We start from the raw sequence: 21,372 nt of genomic DNA on the forward strand, positions 1-21,372 counted from the left end.
CACACCTCTACTGCTCATGGTAACTGTGACTGCAGGTGTTGTGTACAATCCTACTCCCATCCACAAATTAGCGCACATGTAATGCATGAATCAAAACACAATTACCAACACACTTCACACATGTACTGTACACACGCATACACAAGTCACGCACCTAAGCACGCAGGCACACACTCTGAAAGTGTACACAGAGTTCACCCGGCTTGTTTTTGCTGTATCATGATCACGAATGCTCAGGTGACAGTCACAGTCTGGTTAGCTCAGACCTGTTCAGACCTGTTCGCAAAAGCTTCCTGCGGAAGATACGCATCGCAGCACTGTCAACGATAACATTGTCAGAGGAGTTCATACCTCAGCCTGACCAGTACAGCTAAATGACCGTGCAGATTCTGAGATATGATGGGTGTAGTACAGCATTATTGTTTGATGTTTGAAATATGTGTAAAAAAGTTGTTCCTAAAAAACCTTTATCATCATGGCATGATTGACTTTGAGCAGAGCAAACCTGGAACAGACACCGTGAGAATCACACAGCATTCTCCTAACTAGTGTCTTCCTCCACACTTCATGTCTGTGTGTGTGTGTGTGTGTGTGTGTGTGTGTGTGTGTGTGTGTGTGTGTGTGTGTGCGTGCGTGCGTGCGTGCGCGTGCGTGCGTGCGTGCGTGCGTGCGTGCGTGCGTGCGCACGCACTAATTCCTTTACAGGACATTTATGTTCCGCTTCACAAGGTTTTCACACACTGTTGCTGGTATTTTGGCCCATTCCTCCATGCAGATCTCCTCTAGAGCAGTGATGTTTTGGGGCTGTTGCTGGGCAACACAGACTTTCAACTCCCTCCAAAGATTTTCTATGGGGTTGAGATCTGGAGACTGGCTCGGCCACTCCAGGACCTTGAAATGCTTCTTACGAAGCCATTCCTCCGTTGCCCGGGCGGTGTGTTTGGGATCATTGTCATGCTGAAAGACCCAGCCACGTTTCATCTTCAATGCCCTTGCTGATGGAAGGAGGTTTTCACTCAAACTCTCACGATACATGGCCCCATTCATTCTTTCCTTTACACGGATCAGTCGTCCTGGTCCCTTTGCAGAAAAACAGCCCGAAAAGCATGATGTTTCCACCCCCATGCTTCACAGTAGGTATGGTGTTCTTTGGATGCAACTCAGTATTCTTTGTCCTCCAAACACGACAAGTTGAGTTTTTACCAAAAAGTTCCATCTGACCATATGACATTCTCCCAATCTTCTTCTGGATCATCCAAATGCTCTCTAGCAAACTTCAGACGGGCCTGGACATGTACTGGCTTAAGCAGGGGGACACGTCTGGCACTGCAGGATTTGAGTCCCTGGCGGCGTAGTGTGTTACTGATGGTAGGCTTTGTTACTTTGGTCCCAGCTCTCTGCAGGCCATTCTCTAGGTCTCCCCCATGTGGTTCTGGGATTTTTGCTCACTGTTCTTGTGATAATTTTGACCCCACGGGGTGATATCTTGCATGGAGCCCCAGATCGAGGGAGATTATCAGTGGTCTTGTATGTCTTCCATTTCCTAATAATTGCTCCCACAGTTTATTTCTTCAAACCAAGCTGCTGACCTATTGCATATTCAGTCTTCCCAGCCTGGTGCAGGTCTACAATTGCGTTTCTGGTGTCCTTTGACAGCTCTTTGGTCTTGGCCATAGTGGAGTTTGGAGTGTGACTGTTTGAGGTTGTGGACAGGTGTCTTTTATACTGATAACAAGTTCAAAGGTGCAATTAATACAGGTAACGAGTGGAGGACAGAGGAGCCTCTTAAAGAAGAAGTTACAGGTCTGTGAGAGCCAGAAATCTTGCTTGTTTGTAGGTGACCAAATACTTATTTTCCACCATAATTTGCAAATAAATTCATTAAAAATCCTACAATGTGATTTTCTGGATTTTTTTTCTTCTCATTTTGTCTGTGATGAAAATTACAGGCCTCTCGCATCTTTTTAAGTGGGAGAATTTGCACAATTGGTTGCTGACTAAATACTTTTTTGCCCCACTGTATATAATCATTGGCGAGCAAGGAGCCCTACAAACCTGACTCAGTTAGCTCTGTCAGGAGGAAAGGGACAAAATTCACCTTTGTGGGAAGCTTGTGGAAGGCTACCTGAAATGTTTGACCCAAGTTAAACAATTGAAATACTAATTGAGTGTATGTAAACTTCTGACCCACTGGGAACGTGATGAAAGAAATAAAAGCTGAAATAAATCATTCTCTCTACTATTATTCTGACATTTCACATTCTTAAAATAAAGTGGTGATCCTAACTGACCTAAAACAGGGAATTATTACTAGGATTAAATGTCAGGAATTGTGAAAACTGAGTTATAATGTATTTGGCTAAGGTGTATGTAAACTTCCAACTATATATATTTTTTTACCTTTATTTTACTAGGCAAGTCAGTTAAGAACAAATTCTTATTTTCAATGACGGCCTAGGAACAGTGGGTTAACTGCCTGTTCAGGGGCAGAACGACAGATTTTGTACATTTTGTACATTGTCAGCTCGGGGATTTGAACTTGCAACCTTTCGGTTACTAGTCCAATGCGCTACCCTGCCGCCCCATATATATATAAACTGTTAGCTAGCCTGATTAATAAGTTCCAGTATAAAGTGAGGTATGAATAAATACGATGTATCATAATCTAGCTGTTACATAATGTTAGCAACTTATTGATTGATGTAGCTTTCCAGTAACAATGAAATCTGTAAAAACACCAAACATTCAACTAAGCGCACAATTAGCATATTGGCTATTTCTCCCCATACTGTATAAACAAAGCATTCACTACCACCCTCTCACAAATCTACACAAGGCTTCTGGGTCATTCCGCTGAATTAATGCCTTTTGCATCCCTTTGATAAATTGACAGAAAATGTGCACCAATAATGCATTTCAAAAGCCTGTTATAAGTCCCCTTTAATATAGAACCACATGGAAAATATTACAGCCATGAGTCATGACTGCTGTAAAATTACAATTGACCGTTGAGTCATGGTAATCTCCTCATATCCACTCTGGACATGCGTTGGTAGTACCCAACTTGCTAAAGACCTTCAGGTCGCTAAAGGCCTGGTACTCAGGGCTCTATTGTCCCTGTACTACTCTGACAAATCACATCAAACACTTATCAAAAAAGTATGTGCTTTTAAAACGCACTTCGCTGTGATTGATCAATTTGAAGAAAGAAGTTCAACAACAGGTTGAAACTGAACGGAAAACATGATCATTGTGGCTGCTGTTTCAAAGCCTAACACAACAAACTGGACAGCGCTTTCTAAGTTAATGATTCATTCAAACAAACATCGATATTCATATTAGAGTTGATGCATATCCATGAGCCCAAACCCGGAAAAAAAACTGAATTAAAATAATGATTTTGCCCTTATACAATACATAGCCTACTGCATCTATATGCATGGCAGAAAAACATAAAAATAACAGATTGAAGATGTATTGGTACATAATTGGTCTAGCCCAGGTATTCCCAAACTGGAGTACACGCAACGCCGTCGGGGTTGCGCCAAATAAAAATCGTATATTTAAAAAATAAAATAAAAACATAATTCTTCACATTTTCAAACAGTCCATTTATATTTTCCAACGGGGCTATACATTTGGGTGAGTTTTTTTTCTCGCCTGAGTAGCCTCGTTTCACTGCCAAAAATAAAATTAAACCATCTAGTGTTCAGCTAAATAACAACACAATGTCAAATACAGGTAGCCCAGTCAAACAACTAACATCCAATCACATTAACCATTACTCTCTTGTGGGTGAAACCTTCACTGTTGCACAGACATTTAGAAACGAAACATGCCAATTTGAAAAATAACCCACAGGAGTTTTTTGAGTGAGAATTAAGATGAGTTTTGAGTAGTAAAACAAGTATAAAAGCAACAGATACCATTAATAAGAAGGAGCTAGAAGCATCTTATATAGTGAGCTACTGAGTGGCTAGGACAGGCAAGCCCCATACTATTGAGGAGGACTTAATTCTTCCTGCTGCCACAGATATGGCTGGGACAATGATAGGGGAAAAGGCCCAAAAAACTATACAGACAATGTCTTCATCAAACAACACTGTTTCACGACGCATCCGTGACATGGCAGGAGATGTTTTGACAATTACTGCTTCACATACAAGCCAGTGAATTATATGCGTTACAGCTGGATGAGTCAACAGATGTGGTGGGCCTGGCACAGCTCCTGGTATATGTCCGTTACTTTTATAGGTGGTCAATTAAGGAAGACATCCTCTTCAGAAAACCACTGGAAACAAGGACAACACGAGAGGATATTTTTAAAGTACTGGACTGCTTTGTGACATCAAATGGACGTTGGTGGTCAAGATTTGTTAGTATTTGAACTGATGACTCAAAAGCCATGACAGGGAGACATGGTGGAGTGGTAACATGTGTGCAAGCAGTTGCTCCTGAAGCCACTTGGGTACCCTGCTGCATCCACTGAGAGGCTCTTGCTGCCAAGGGAATGCCTGAAAGCTTGAAAGACGTTTTGGACACTACAGTGAAAATGATTAACTTTGTTAAAGCAAGGCCCCTGAACTTTCGTGTATTTTCTAAATTATGCAATGATATGGGCAGCGACCATGTAACGCTTTTACAACATACAGAAGTGCACTGGTTATCAAGGGGCAAAGTAATGCCACGTTTTTTAAAATTGAGAGACGAGCTTAAAGTTTTCTTTACTGATCATACTTTTCACTTGTCTGACCACAGTTCATCACATGACTGGCCTATCTGGGTGATGTTTTTTCTCTCCTGAATGATCTGAATCTAGGATTACAGGGACTCTCTGCAACTTTATTCATTGTGCGGGAAAAAAAATTAGGCTATGATTAAGAAGTTGGAGATCTTCTCTGTCTGGATTAACAAGGACACAGGTATCTCTATCATTCCATGATTTTTTGTCTGCAAATGAACTCAAGCTTACGGACAATGTCAAATGTGATACAGCGAAGCACCTGAGTGAGCTGGGTGCGCAATTACGCAGGTACTTCCCCGAAATGGATGACACAAACAACTGGATTCGTTATCCCTTTCATGCCCTGCCTCCAGTCCACTTACCGATATCTGAACAAGAGCCTCATCGAAATTACAACAAGCTGTTCTGTGAAAATGCAATTTAATCAGAAGCCACTGCCAGATTTCTGGATTGGGCTGCGCTCAGAGTATCCTGTCTTGGCAAATCGTGCTGTTAATACACTGATGCCCTTTGCAACAATGTACTTATGTGAGAGTGGATTCTCGGCCCACACTAGCATGACAACTAAATACAGGCACAGACTGTGTGTGGACAATTATTTAAGAGTGAGACTCTCCAATACAACCCAATATTGCAGAGTTATGTGCATCCTTTCAAGCACACCCTTCTCATTAACCTGTGGTGAGTTATTCACTATTTTAAATGAACAAATAAGGTTTTATATGTAAGATGGCTAAATGAAGAGCAAAATTATAGATTATTATTAGATTATTATTTGTGCCCTGGTCCTATAAGAGCTCTTTCTCACTTCCCACATGCCTTGTTGTGACAAAAACTCACACTCATTCTTATGTTTAATAAATGTATTGTATAGTGTGTGTGTGGCAGGCTTACAATGATAGCAAAAAACAACATTTGAGAGGGCGCTGACCCTGGTGCTAGAGAGGGTACGCAGCTGGAGGTTGAATGTTTGAAGGGTCTATGAGAAGTTTGGGAACTAGCCTATACTCTGAAATTAAACACATTCTAGTAATGGCCTTTGAGCATGGGCAGTTTTATTATGCATACTGTATGGTATGGTTACCTTATGCTACTCTCCAAACATTATATTAATGAGTCTGGAAGAGAAGGTATAGGCCTAGGCGATGCTGTTGGCTCAATGATTGTGCATGGTGGCTAAGCCTACAATTATAGTGAATTTGGATTTGATTTTGAATAGCCTAGTAATATATATTTACATTTTCATAATTAATAGGCTGTCACATTACCTTTAGATACAGAATATTTCATCACCACCGTGCGTTTTCATCTCCTCCTCTCTGTCCTTCATTCCTTTCTCCAGCAGGCAGAGAGAGAGGCTGTCGTTGTGAAAACATGTTACTATAGATGAACAGATTTCACTTGGCTTCCGAAAAAAGGCACTTGGTCAATGTAGGAACAGGGTTGGAGAGCCCATGGCATGCAGAGTTTGGGTGGAATATCACGTTGCACAGCTAGAGGCTGCATGCTCCTCAAACAGTGGTTGATGTGTGGAGTGAAATAACCGGAGTAGCCTGAAAAACTAACCAAAGGGAAAACTGCCACCTAGTGCATATGGATGCCATCTTTATTCTCCTGCCCCTGTTCCTTCCCATTTGATAATGGGCCATTCTATATCGAAACTACTTTTACATATTATTAAAGACGAGATTAAATAGAGAATAGCCTGATGTGAAAATGTCTTCATTTGATGAAAGAACAGTGTGCGCAAGCTTTTTTTGTTGCTACATTCTAAAATCATCAATAGCCTATAGTCATATCACACAGCCCATATATGTTTTGATTTCTGAGACATTGTAAGGTTTGTATCATTCACAACTAAAGTGGCCAAATAACTATAAATCTAGCATATAGGACCTATTTCAAATGGTCACTTTTACACTCAACATAGCCACTTCATATGCACACTTGCTCTTTTGCATGGTAATAACCGTCAGACAAAACGTTATGATTGCAACAGCCCTATGTGAACTGAACTCTTGTTTTATTATGGTGAAACTATTTATTTTAAACATGTTTCTCAGAAGAAACATTGTACATCTAATAGTCACATCATAGTGTAAAAGCAGGTGTGCTGGTTCAACTCTTGGTCATTTTCTGGTGTTTTGTGGTGGAAAACTGAGCGGTCGAGCGCAATGCGTTTCTGTATATTGTTTAGTCAAGTTTGCATTGAATTACCCCTTCCTGTTGCACACAACAAGCTTCAATTCCCCGTCACAAGCTTCAATTCCCCCTGTGACACGCTTCAATTCCCCCTGTCACAAGCTTCAATTCCCCCTGTCACAAGCTTCAATTCCCCCTGTCACAAGCTTCAATTTCCCCTGTGACAAGCTTCAATTTCCCTGTGACAAGCTTCAATTCCCCCTGTCACAAGCTTCAATTCCCCCTGTGACACGCTTCAATTTCCCTGTCACAAGCTTCAATTCCCCCTGTGACACGCTTCAATTTCCCCTGTCACAAGCTTCACACGCTTCAATTTCCCCTGTCACAAGCTTCAATTTCCCCTGTGACAAGCTTCAATTCCCCCTGTCACAAGCTTCAATTCCCCCTGTCACAAGCTTCAATTTCCCCTGTGACAAGCTTCAATTTCCCCTGTCACAAGCTTCAATTTCCCCTGTCACAAGCTTCAATTTCCCCTGTCACAAGGGGATCTATGGATGGTTGAAGATGAAGTCATCAAGCCTATTACCTTCAACCTTGTTTAGGTACTTAATGGTCCAGCGCAAAGGATATACTACTTTCTGGAGACCAGGCCCAAATCCCTGTCATTCGCATGAAGAAAAGGTGGAAATATAGAGGGAGAAGGTCAGAGTGCCTTGTGAGGATTCAGAGGTTAGTGAGTAAAGAGACTTGTTTGGGCCAAGAAACACGAGCAATGGAAATTAGACTGGTGGAAAACTGTCCTTTGGTCTGATGAGTCCAAATTTGAGATTTTTGGTTCCATCCGCCGTGTCTTTGTGAAATACAGAGTAGGTGAACGGATGATCTCTGCATGTGTGGTTCCCTGGAGGAGGAGGAGGAGGAGGAGGTGTGATGGAGCTTTGCTGGTGACACTGTCAGTGATTTAATTAGAATTCAAGGCACACTTAACCAGCATGGCTACCACAGCATTCTGCAGCGACACTCCATCCCATCTGGTTTGAGCTTAGTGGGACCATCATTTGTTTTTGAACAGGACAATGACCCAATACACCTCCAGTCTTTGTAAGGGCTATTTGACCAAGAAGGAGAGTGATGGAGTGCTGCATCAGATGACCTGGCCTCCACAATCACCAGACCTCAACCCAATTGAGATGGTTTGGGATGAGTTAGACCGCAGAGTGAAGGAAAAGCAGCCAAGAAGTGCTCAGCATATGTGGGAAACTCTTTCAAAACTGTTGAAAAAGCATTGCATTTGAAGCTGGTTGAGAGAATGCCAAGTGTGTGCAAAGCTGTCATTAAGGCAAAGGGTGGCTGTTTTGATTTGTTTAACACTTTTTTGCTCACTACAAAATTCAATTATTTCATAGTTGTGATGTCTTCACTATTATTCTACAATGTAGAAAATAGTAAAAATAAAGAAAAGCCTTGAATGAGTAGGTTTGTCCAAACTTTTGACTGGTACTGTATATATATATATATATATATATGTGTTGTGAACCGCTATATATATATATAAATAAAATATATATATATTCTAGACTCCGACATTGCTCCTAATAATATTCTATATTTCTTTATTTCATTCTTTTACTTTTTAGATTTGTGTGTATTGTTGTTTATTTGTAGATATTACTGCACTGTTGGAGCTAGGATCACAAGCATTTCCCTACACCTGCAATAATGCCTGCTAAATATGTGTATGGACCAATAAAACTGTATTTGATTCAAAGGAAACCATGTGTCAGCATAGCATCTGTGTGACTGTGAATGTATTTATGGAAGCAGTAAGGAGCTATGTTCCAGCAAGAAAGGGAGTTTGGTGACTGTGAATGTATTTATGGAAGCAGTAAGGAGCTATGTTCCAGCAAGAAAGGGAGTTTGGTGACTGTGAATGTATTTATGGAAGCAGTAAGGAGCTATGTTCCAGCAAGAAAGGGAGTTTGGTGACTGTGAATGTATTTATGGAAGCAGTAAGGAGCTATGTTCCAGCAAGAAAGGTTGTTCGGTGACTGTGAATGCATTTATGGAAGCAGTAAGGAGCTATGTTCCAGCAAGAAAGGGAGTTCGGTGACTGTGAATGTATTTATGGAAGCAGTAAGGAGCTATGTTCCAGCAAGAAAGGGAGTTTGGTGACTGTGAATGTATTTATGGAAGCAGTAAGGAGCTATGTTCCAGCAAGAAAGGGAGTTTGGTGACTGTGAATGTATTTATGGAAGCAGTAAGGAGCTATGTTCCAGCAAGAAAGGGAGTTTGGTGACTGTGAATGTATTTATGGAAGCAGTAAGGAGCTATGTTCCAGCAAGAAAGGGAGTTTGGTGACTGTGAATGTATTTATGGAAGCAGTAAGGAGCTATGTTCCAGCAAGAAAGGGAGTTCGGTGACTGTGAATGTATTTATGGAAGCAGTAAGGAGCTATGTTCCAGCAAGAAAGGGAGTTTGGTGACTGTGAATGTATTTATGGAAGCAGTAAGGAGCTATGTTCCAGCAAGAAAGGGAGTTTGGTGACTGTGAATGTATTTATGGAAGCAAGTATGTTCCAGGAGCTATGTTCCAGCAAGAAAGGGAGTTTGGTGACTGTGAATGTATTTATGGAAGCAGTAAGGAGCTATGTTCCAGCAAGAAAGGGAGTTTGGTGACTGTGAATGTATTTATGGAAGCAGTAAGGAGCTATGTTCCAGCAAGAAAGGGAGTTTGGTGACTGTGAATGTATTTATGGAAGCAGTAAGGAGCTATGTTCCAGCTATGTTCCAGCAAGAAGCAGGGAGTTTGGAAAGGGAGACTGTGAATGTATTTATGGAAGCAGTAAGGAGCTATGTTCCAGCAAGAAAGGGAGTTCGGTGACTGTGAATGCATTTATGGAAGCAGTAAGGAGCTATGTTCCAGCAAGAAAGGGAGTTTGGTGACTGTGAATGCATTTATGGAAGCAGTAAGGAGCTATGTTCCAGCAAGAAAGGGAGTTTGGTGACTGTGAATGTATTTATGGAAGCAGTAAGGAGCTATGTTCCAGCAAGAAAGGGAGTTTGGTGACTGTGAATGCATTTATGGAAGCAGTAAGGAGCTATGTTCCAGCAAGAAAGGGAGTTTGGTGACTGTGAATGTATTTATGGAAGCAGTAAGGAGCTATGTTCCAGCAAGAAAGGGAGTTTGGTGTTCCAGCCAAGAAAGGGAGTTTGGTGACTGTGAATGCATTTATGGAAGCAGTAAGGAGCTATGTTCCAGCAAGAAAGGGAGTTCGGTGACTGTGAATGCATTATTTATGGAAGCAGTAAGGAGCTATGTTCCAGCAAGAAAGGGAGTTCCAGCAAGTGACTGTGAATGCATTTATGGAAGCAGTAAGGAGCTATGTTCCAGCAAGAAAGGGAGTTCGGTGACTGTGAATGTATTTATGGAAGCAGTAAGGAGCTATGTTCCAGCAAGAAAGGTTGTTTGGTGACTGTGAATGTATTTATGGAAGCAGTAAGGAGCTATGTTCCAGCAAGAAAGGGAGTTCGGTGACTGTGAATGTTTATTTATGTTCCAGCAAGAAAGGGAGTTTGGTGACTGTGAATGTATTTATGGAAGCTAAGGAGCTATGTTCCAGCAAGAAAGGGAGTTCGGTGACTGTGAATGTATTTATGGAAGCAGTAAGGAGCTATGTTCCAGAAAGGTTGTTTGGTGAAGAATGGAAGCAGTAAGGAGTTCCAGCAAGAAAGGTGTTTGGTGACTGTGAATGTATTTATGGAAGCAGTAAGCTATGTTCCAGCAAGAAAGGTATGTTGTATTTATGGAAGCCAGCAAGAAAGGTTGTTCGGTGACTGTGAATGTATTTATGGAAGCAGTAAGGAGCTATGTTCCAGCAAGAAAGGGAGTTGCGGTGACTGTTCCAGAATGTATTTATGGAAGCAGTAAGGAGCTATGTTCCAGCAAGAAAGGGAGTTCGGTGACTGTGAATGTATTTATGGAAGCAGTAAGGAGCTATGTTCCAGCAAGAAAGGGAGTTGCATTTATGGAAGCAGTGACTGTTCCAGAATGTTCGGTGATTTATTTATGGAAGCAGTAAGGAGCTAAGTTCCAGCAAGAAAGGGAGTTCGGTGACTGTGAATGTATTTATGGAAGCAGTAAGGAGCTAAGTTCCAGCAAGAAAGGGAGTTCGGTGACTGTAAATGTATTTATGGAAGCAGTAAGGAGCTATGTTCCAGCAAGAAAAGTTGTTCGGTAACTGTGAATGCAGTTCGGACTCCATCTAGTGGAAGAATATCAAGCATACACTTCACAGTTCACACCTTCCAACTCCTTGAGATTAATCTCATGATGAAGGCTTTCTCCTTGCTCGTCTTCCCTTGTTTTCAGTCCTATTGTTTTACAGTGCATGATTCTCAGCCAGCTGTCAGACACTCACAAGGACAGAGGAACTAAATGACTCATTATGTGGTATATTCAATCATCCTGCTTTTAATACAAAGTCAACATTCAATATTATCTACATCCAGGGTTTAAAGGAAATAACAGGTACCAGGTTAAAGGAGATGATGATCATCATGTGATGTCATAGGAACTGGTCCTCGCTTGATGACACATGTTTACTCTGTGCGTCTTTTATGTCAGGTATATTTATACTGAACAAAAATATACATGCAACATTTAACAATTTCAAAGATTTTACTGCCTGCCCATACCATAACCCCACGGCCACCATGGGGCACTCTGTTCACAACACACAGCTCACCCACACAATGCCAAATTCTCTAAAACAACATTGGAGGCAGCTTATGGGAGAGAAATTAACATTACATTCTCTGGTAACAGCTCCTCTGGTTACAGCCCCGGTGGACATTCCTGCAGTCAGCATGCCAATTCCACACACCCTTAAAACTTGAGACATCTGTGGCATTGTGTTGTGTGGCAAAACTCCACAGTTAAGAGTGGCTTTTTATTCTCTCCAGCACAAGGTACACCTGTGTAATGATCATGCTGTTTAATCAGCTTCTGATATGCCACACCTGTCAGGTGGATGGATTATCTAGACAAAGGGGAAATGCTCACTAACAGGGATGTAAACAACATTTGACAGAATTAAGCTTTTTGTGAGTATGGAACATTTCTGGTATCTTTTTATTTCAGCTCATGGAACATGGGAACAACACTTTATATGTTGCGTTTATATTTTTGTTCAGTATATATTATGTAGTCATCATTTTAAGGTTCATTTTAAGTCACACCAGATTTAGACTTTTGGACCACACTTAAATTTCATATCAAGAAAATTTCGCTGTTAATTAAAGTAATGAGGGTCTGTCCATCTGTCTTTTTGTGTGGCCTTTCCTTTTGTGTCAAAATGCCATTATACTCTTCATCTATCTGTAGTAGCGAGCTGAAACGCCACGGTTCACTGAATACAGTGCACCAGACTTTCACCGACTACTGTACTTTGCTCGACATTTAAACTCTCTGTGCCCTGACACCCTAAACCCCTATTGGATCGTACCACTGGTGCTATGATAGGGGCTGTAAACTGAAACTAGGTCTGAATCTAAGTATCTGTCTATGAGGACAGCAGTATCAAATAGCATTCTACGCAGGTTCTGTATACGATATACTAAAGCAAATAAGAAAGCACTTAAAAATGACCATTAAAAAAAATATGACGATATCATACAGAAAAATTGGCTTGCCAACTAAACAACATTTCATTGGTTATATTGAGTCCTTTTCCGCTAATAAACAGCAATTAAACAAATCAGAAAGTAGTAAAAACAAAGAGCTATAACAGTAACAAAATAGAACGATACATATTTCAAAAATCATATCAAAAGGTCAAAAATAAGGCTCTTTTTTGATGATAATAATTATGCCCCACTTGTTTCAACTCTATACGTCAGTCAGGCCTATAAACTGTGTTATAAAGAACTTTTATAAACTGGGTAGTCGAGCCCTGAATGCTGATTGGTTGACAGCCGTGGTATATCAGATCGTATACCACGGGTATGACAAAACATGTATTTTTACTGCTCTAATTAAGTTGGTAACCAGTTTATAATAGCAATAAGGCACCTCAGGGGTTTGTGATATATGGTCAATATACCACAGCTAAGGGCTGTTTCCAGGCACTCCACATTGCGTCTTGCTTAAGAACAGCCCTTAGCCATGGTATATTGGCCATATACCACAACCCCTTCGGGCCTTATTGCTTAACTCTACGTCAGTTAGGCCTACTGTATGTACTGCATTATAAAGAACTCTCTATACGTTACACAGTATATATAGTCTAAGTTCATACTGTGCTGTTCAATCACAACGGATCTGGGGCAGCAGATTATAGAATGTCAAATCAATAAGAGGAGAGGATGATATCTAAAGGGATTGTGGGGGATGCTGGAGTGGACTAAAGGTTGTGTCCTTTAGTTTTTCTGTACAGTAGGACTACAAGCAGAGAGAAGATGTGAAGAGTCCTGTCTTACTGTGGGAAAGAGAAGAGAGTTTGAGTTCTACTCTCAACCCATGAGGACTTGGGTTTATCAAGCACACAAAGTTCATCCAACTCAACGTTAACACACATACTCATTACTGTATATGTAGCCCAAGCAGGATTTGAACCCACAACCTTTGTGTTGTCAGAACCATACTCCAACACACTGAGCCATCAGGATTCATTCCAACGCAGTGGCAGATTTCAAGTAGGTGTAAGCTACATTATGACGCTCACTGCTTAGCTCAGACAATGTAGATGTAACTAACGTAAGCAGCTGAAACCAACATGGTGAAACATAAGGCAAACACACTGAATAGGATCATTACAATATTTTCTGCAGAATGTGGCAAATGTTCCCCCCAAAAAACACTCCAGTCAATTAAGGAAATTAACTAAAATTCTGTTCATTCATTGAAATGGTCCTCCAAGAAAAATATAGCCAATTTTCAATTCATACACGTAATTTCAGTGCATCTCCCGAAATGACTGGCTGGGATTGAAATGGAATTGCCCAAACTGTGTTTAACCTTTACTGTCATTAATCTATGTAGTAAGATGTCAGAACATAACAAGCAAAGCATGGATGACTGAACATTGACTGGTAATATAATATTGATCCACACTTGAAGTAGGGTGAAGTTGCCCCCAGACAATGATCTTAGGTCAGTTTTGTTTTTCCACCCAAATGGTTAAGATTATGATTTCAGCATGGTAAACTAATCCTAGATCTGTGCCTACAGGCAACCTCAACCTGGAGCTCATGGATCATCATGTATGCTGGATGTCGACGGGTACCATTCCTCCTTCTCATTAGAGGTCAAAGTTAATTTCCCATCTGCCCCAGAACAGCGTGGTTTCTCTTGGCACTGTGGGTAGAAGAGTCTGGTGTCCAATCACAGACATGCAGCTCAAACCGTCCTTCTAGTTCTATAGATCTAAAAGCGTGCTGTGGCAGCAACAGACACCATGAATGCAGAGCGACAGACACGTGGAAGTGTTCCCCCCTCGTACACTAAACCCACAGACACATGGAAGTGTCCCCCCCTCGTACACTAAACCCACAGACACATGGAAGTGTTCCCCCCTCGTACACTAAACCCACAGACACATGGAAGTGTTCCCCCCTCGTACACTAAACCCACAGACACATGGAAGTGTTCCCCCCTCGTACACTAAACCCACAGACACATGGAAGTGTTCCCCCCTCGTACACTAAACCCACAGACACATGGAAGTGTTCCCCCCTCGTACACTAAACCCACAGACACATGGAAGTGTTCCCCCCTCGTACACTAAACCCACAGACACATGGAAGTGTTCCCCCCTCGTACACTAAACCCACAGACACATGGAAGTGTTCCCCCCTCGTACACTAAACCCACAGACACATGGAAGTGTTCCCCCCTCGTACACTAAACCCACAGATAGAAAGATAAGATAGAAAACCCATTTAAGGTGCAGCAGATATCCAGGCTTTTTGTTGTCCTTTTATACATCACTGGTTTTGTTTTTGAAATAGCTGACCACAACACACAGGTTTTATAAAACACTGAGGTAAGAAGAATATGCAGGATTACACATGTAATAGTCTGTCTCTGACTCCCAACACATCCTTTGCAGGTCTTTCCTGAGAGTACAGGTTTAATTTGACGTTTGTCTAGTTGTTGTTGTTGTTGTTTTGTATGTTGTTGTTGTTTTGTATGTTGCTGTTGTTGTTCTTGTATAATTACTCCTTGTTAGTAGCGTCGCCCCTCCAATGGGATATAAGGTTAATTGTTTAGTCGTTTTCCAGTCTGCGCCTCTCTTTCGTTGTTCCTCGTCTCTGTGGACCTCTATCTGAACAGAAGGATGGAGGGATGACAGTTCCTCTCCTCTCTTAGGTTGCATAGTGGTCAAAACTCCCCAGGTACTCCAGGGTAGCCTGGTAGGAGAACTGGTACTCATCCTGAACCAGGGAAATAGACAGGACAGAGCAACAGCCTTCCATTACTGTGGCTTCCAGACACAGAGAAATCACATGTACTTGTCTGATATCCATGGTTTTCAACAGTGAGACTGAAGCCTACCTCCGTCTGTACCATGGCAGGGCGTTGTGTCCTCAGCATCTTGACAGTCTGGAAGATGTCCACAGCTCCCTCATAACGCATCCTCTCCAGAACGATACTCAGAGTGATGAAGACTCCGGTCCGCCCCACACCCGCACTACACACACACACACACACACACACACACACACACACACACACACACACACACACACACACACACACACACACACACACACACACACACACACACACACACACACACACACACACACACACACATAGTGGCTATACTAATGTACATCAGTAATCAGAAAGAGGTGTGTGAAGTATATCAGGGGAAAGCATTGTTAGTCAAACCTATAGCTATGGCAATGACTCTTACCTGCAGTGGACACTGATTGGGCCGTCCTGTCCAAACTGCTCCTTGGTTTTGTGCACCTGGCCAATGAAGTCGATGAAGCCCTCTCCAGATTTAGGAACTCCCTGCTCTGGCCAATCGGTGAACTGGAACTGACGAACTGTCCGTGATTGGCCATCCTGATGCAAGATTGGGCAGAAGAAGTGCTGATGAGAGCAATGTTGAGTATGACTTCTCAAACTTGTTACTGGTATTCTCTGATCCTGAGTGGATACGTGAAGGTGAGATGTCCCTTCTACTGATTTAGCTAAACAAACTATTGTACTATCTGTTACCAGAGTTGTGTCTTATCAGGTCTGTTCTGGTGGCTGAGCACCAACCCTCTGTCGGCTTTATATGTGTATGAGTCCTGTCTTGTCTGCCAGACTCTGTGGCCTGCCCCGTCTCTAGCCAATTATGTCTGTTCTCTGCTCAGACGGCGTGACTCCACTTTAACAGAGATCAATACAACATCTGTCAACGGGCCGCCAGGACAGGACAGGACAGGCTTAACTGGAGTAATTGACAGCTCACACACACGCACAGGAATGCAAGCATGCACACACACAAACACAGAATAAGGGTATCAGGAGAGGACAGGGTTGACTACTGTGTAATCTACTGTGGGTCAAAGGAACATGTTAGCTGCCAGGAGCAGATAGAGGGGAGAGGTCAGGGTGTCTGATTCCAATATCAAATATGCTACAAAAGGGACAAGTCATTTAAAAGCAACACCCACAGGCACACAGTCTTCACAGGCACACAGTCTTCACAGGCACACAGTCTTCACAGGCACACAGTCTTCACAGGCACACAGTCTTGCGTCATTGACCTTGCCTTGTCTGAGGAGGATATACAGTATTGTGGACACACACACACACACACACACACACACACACACACACACACACACACACACACACACACACACACACACACACACACACACACACACACACACACACACACACACACACTCACACTCACCCTTGCATCGGTGACCTTAAACTCTCTGAGGATATACTGAGGCATGTTGTATTCAGCCATGGGATCCACTACAAAGTACTGGTATCGAGCAGACCGCTCTGCGGGCCAGTACTGATGGCACTTCTCCTGCAGGCACACACAGAGGTACAGAGATAGCATCACGTACGTATTTGTGTCTCTGAGTGTGTTTGTGTGGTGTGTTTCTGTGTGTGTGCGAGCATACGTGCATGCGTGTGCAGATGTGTTTGTGTGTGTATGTGCACGTGTGTGTTTGTGTGTGTTTGTGTGTGTGTAACCTTACCCGTCCCATCTCTCTCAGTTTAGTGAGCATGACCACGATGGTAGAGTTGTGTTCCCACAGCATCCTCCAGAAGTCCTCTGTGGTCTCAGCCAGTGGGCCCTGGGTGGCCATGTAACCTCTCTGCTGCCTATACACATTAGACGATGGGTGTTGAGTTATACAGGGGTTTGATGTTCTAAAGACACCAAAGAAATAGAATGGACACATTTCTTTCATTTGGATTTTTCAATTATATTATAAGCATAATTTGAGACCCAAAATATGGCCACTGGTCCATGTATTATGGAACAATGCCTTGAAATGAGATGCCCATATTACTAATTATTCTTCCTTGGTTGAGCTTTACCTGTATCCATCAATGTAGCTGGCGTTGATGTAATCTGATCCTTCCAGACCTCGGATTGGCTGCAGACAGACGCGGGTGGTCTCATAGGGCATGATGTTGACCAGGCGGTTCTTAAACTTGTTACATGGCAGGTTGGCACTGACAAACCGAGACGTGTGGGCTTTGGTGTTTGCCAGACGCTGGGGGGAGGGGGAGGGGTGAAGGGTGGATTGAGTTTCCCCCCCACAGAAACACGTTCCTATGAACAAAGTTAAAGGGCAATGCATTCTTCCTAATATTTATTCTGTACTTGCATTGAAAAACTGTATTTCTACTATATTTCAACATGTTTTCTATTCAAAATGTATGCTACTGTATGTATTTCAATACCTGGTCTTTCTATGTTTACCTTGACCTCCAGCTCCATGCCGGTGATGTATTTATGTTCTATTGAATATATTTCTATGTTTACCTTGACCTCCAGCTCCATGCCGGTGATGTATTTATGTTCTATTGAATATATTTCTATGTTTACCTTGAACTCCAGCTCCATGCCAGTGATGTATTTCTATGTTTACCTTGAACTCCAGCTCCATGCCAGTGATGTATTTCTATGTTTACCTTGAACTCCAGCTCCATGCCAGTGATGTATTTCTATGTTTACCTTGAACTCCAGCTCCATGCCAGTGACGTGCTCTCCACTCTCCACATTGCCCAGCTTCTGCATGTAGGAGAACAGGCTCCGGGCCGCCACCTCAGTGTTCCCACAAGCCACTGCTTCCAGCAGCGCCTCGTGGATGAAGCCATACTGGTCTTCCGTCTGCACCATGTAGTTCCGCTGTGACCTCATCAGAGTCACGTGACCATAGATGTCGGCCGTGTGCTCGTGTCTGATCCGTTCCAGCATGGCGTCGATCACGATGAAGCAACCGGTACGACCCACGCCCGCACTGAGAGAGGTAAGAAAGAGAGGAAGAAAGAGAGGAAGATATCTATGAGTGTAAACATACCTACTGAACTGTCAGTGGCAATTCTTCAAGACAGCCTGGATGTGACTGGATCCAGGGTGTGTGAGTATGTGCTGTTTACATGTCGCAGGTGTGTGGTATGTGTGTCTGGTATATGTGTGTGTGGGTATATGTGTGTGTGGGTATATGTGTGTGTGTGGGTATATGTGTGTGGTAAATGTCTGTGCGGGTACATGTGAGTGTGTGTGGGTACATGCGTGTGTGGTATACAGTGGGGCAAAAAAGTATTTAGTCAGCCACCAATTGTGCAAGTTCTCCCACTTAAAAAGATGAGAGGGGCCTGTAATTTTCATCATGGGTACACTTAAACTATTTTTGCCCCACTGTATTTGTGTGGGTATGTGTGTGTGGGGGTATGTGTGTGTGTGGGTATATGTGTGTGTGTATATGTGTGTTGGTATATGTGTGTGTGGGGGTATGTGTGTGTGTGGGTATATGTGTGTGTGTATATGTGTGTTGGTATATGTGTGTGTGGTGTATGTGTGTGTGTGTGTGTGTGCAGTATGTGTGTGTGCAAGTCTGTGTGGGTGTATGTGTGTGTGGGTATATGTGTGTGTGGGTATATCTGTGTGTGGGGTATATGTGTGTGTGTGGTATATGTGTGTGTGTGGTATATGCGTGTGACAGACAAAATGAGAAAAGAAATCCAGAAAATCACATTGTAGGATTTTTTATGAATTTATTTGCAAATTATGGTGGAAAATAAGTATTTGGTCACCTACAAACAAGCAAGATTTCTGGCTCTCACAGACCTGTAACCTCTTCTTTAAGAGACTCCTCTGTCCTCCACTCTTTACCTGTATTAATGGCACCTGTTTGAACTTGTTATCAGTATAAAAGACACCTGTCCACAACCTCAAACAGTCACACTCCAAACTCCACTATGGCCAAGACCAAAGAGCTGTCAAAGGATGCCAGAAACAAAATTGTAGACCTGCACCAGGCTGGGAAGACTGAATCTGAATCTCATTTTGTCTGTCATAGTTGAAGTGTACCTATGATGAAAATTACAGGCCTCTCTCATCTTTTTAAGTGGGAGAACTTGCACAATTGGTGGCTGACTAAATACTTTTTTGCCCCACTGTATGTGTGTGTGTGGGTATATGTGTATAAAGTATATGTTTGTGTGTGGGTTTGTGTGTGCGTCCTCGTACCTGCAGTGTGCGATGACAGGACCAGCGTCAGGGGGGTTGCATGCTTTAACCCTGCGTAGGAAGGCCAGGAACGGAGTGGGGTACTCTGGTACACCGTGGTCTGGCCAGGCAGTGAACTGGAACTGACGTACCTCCCTCCGCTCATTACAACCATTCTGAGAGAGGAGAGGAGACGGGTTATAATTATTACCACATTCATCGAGCCATTGTGTGTGTGTGTGTGTGTGTGTGTGTGTGTGTGTGTGTGTGTGTGTGTGTGTGTGTGTGTGTGTGTGTGTGTGTGTGTGTGTGTGTGTGTGAGTGTGAGTGAGTGAGTGAGTGAGTGAGTGAGTGAGTGAGTGAGTGAGTGAGTGAGTGAGTGAGTGAGTGGGAGTAGAGAGAGGGGAGTAGAGTAGAGGAGTAGGTAGAGGAGAGGAGAGGAGAGGAGAGGAGAGGAGAGGAGAGGAGAGGAGAGGAGAGGAGAGGAGAGGAGGGAGGAGAGTAGGGAGAAGAGGAGAGTAGGGAGAAGAGTAGGGAGGAGAGAGGAGAGTAGAGGAGAGTAAGAGGAGAGAGTAGAGAGGAGAGGAGAGGAGAGATGAGAGACGAGAGGAGTGAGAATAGAGGATAATATAGAGGAGAGAGGAGAGTAGATATTAGAGAATAGAGAGGAGAGAGAATAGAGGAGAGCAGCGGGGAGAGGGTAGAGGAGAGGGGAAGACAGTATTATCATTACTACTTTATGAGACACAGTGGCAGGGACAGAAACTTTCAGAAACCAGACAAAAGCATCTGTGTTCTCCACATGCATAATAGTTATGCTTCCAGACATTACATAACATATTAATTGACATATTCATGTACAAAACCTCAAAACACTTCAAAGACAGCTGGCCTACTTTAGTTTCTGTATTTGGGACACTGAGGCCTGGTATGCCTCTATATCCTAGATTAGGTAGAATATTCAGGACCTATGCTATTCTAGTAGCAGTAACACGGGCTCAAACTGACTGTCTAGAATGCAATGCTCCATTAACTACTGCCTAACAACAGCCTCTTTTTGTTCTCTGCTCTTTTCTCATAGGGTGACGGCGCAGATCTGAATTCAAATCCCTTCAAATGGTGTCTGGTTCATTAGCCGACAGTGTAGAAGTATCATGGGGCATGACAGTAAATGAATCAACAGCAAATGACAGGGGATTTACCAAAAGAACAGAGGAGTAGAGAGGAGGGAGAAAAGACAAGGGAGGTGAAGTGGAGTTTGTGTGTGTGAGCGCATAAGTGTGCTTCTATGCATGTGTGTGTGTACAGTATTTGTGCATGCGTTTCTGTGTACTGACCTTCTGCAGGGAGAAGGTGCGCACGCAGAATGTGGCCAGTTCCATAGTGTCCAGTATGGTGACCTGAGTCATCCCATAGGTCTCTGTACCCCGGCTTGGCCAGTACTGGTCACACTTTATCTACAGGAGCAGGAGACACCTTCATCAGCATCACTGTTATCAAAATGATCATTGTCAGTAACATCATCGTCATCAATAACAACAACATCAATGTCATTATCGTCGGGTCATCATCAACATTATCATCATCATCAACATTAACATCACATCATCCTCAACATCATAAACAACATTATCATCACATCATCCTCAACATCATAAACAACATTATCAACATCATAAACAACATTAACATCATCATCATCAACATCATAAACAACATTATCAACATCATTAACATCACATCATCCTCAACATCATAAACAACATTATCATCATCAACA

General features: G+C 42.7%; 1 protein-coding gene across 5 annotated transcripts in view; it reads right to left on the reverse strand.

Annotated features, from left to right (window-relative positions):
• Positions 1 to 11,336: 11,336 nt before the first annotated feature.
• LOC118402493 (receptor-type tyrosine-protein phosphatase S-like) overlaps positions 11,337 to 21,372 on the reverse strand; it is a 144,985-nt gene continuing 134,949 nt past the window's right edge. For all 5 annotated transcript variants that reach the window (XM_052476450.1, XM_052476447.1, XM_052476451.1 and 2 more), the window contains 9 exons: positions 20,930 to 21,049; positions 19,614 to 19,768; positions 18,096 to 18,381; positions 17,453 to 17,631; positions 17,107 to 17,233; positions 16,806 to 16,931; positions 15,804 to 15,958; positions 15,440 to 15,575; positions 11,337 to 15,318 (listed from right to left, as the gene is read on the reverse strand). In XM_052476450.1, coding sequence (XP_052332410.1) covers positions 15,250 to 15,318; positions 15,440 to 15,575; positions 15,804 to 15,958; positions 16,806 to 16,931; positions 17,107 to 17,233; positions 17,453 to 17,631; positions 18,096 to 18,381; positions 19,614 to 19,768; positions 20,930 to 21,049 — 1,353 coding nt within the window. In that variant the 3' untranslated portion in view covers positions 11,337 to 15,249. The remainder of the gene's footprint in view (positions 15,319 to 15,439; positions 15,576 to 15,803; positions 15,959 to 16,805; positions 16,932 to 17,106; positions 17,234 to 17,452; positions 17,632 to 18,095; positions 18,382 to 19,613; positions 19,769 to 20,929; positions 21,050 to 21,372) is intronic.

Source organism: Oncorhynchus keta, chromosome 23, assembly GCF_023373465.1.
Source record: "Oncorhynchus keta strain PuntledgeMale-10-30-2019 chromosome 23, Oket_V2, whole genome shotgun sequence".
Taxonomy (NCBI): Eukaryota; Metazoa; Chordata; class Actinopteri; order Salmoniformes; family Salmonidae; genus Oncorhynchus; species Oncorhynchus keta.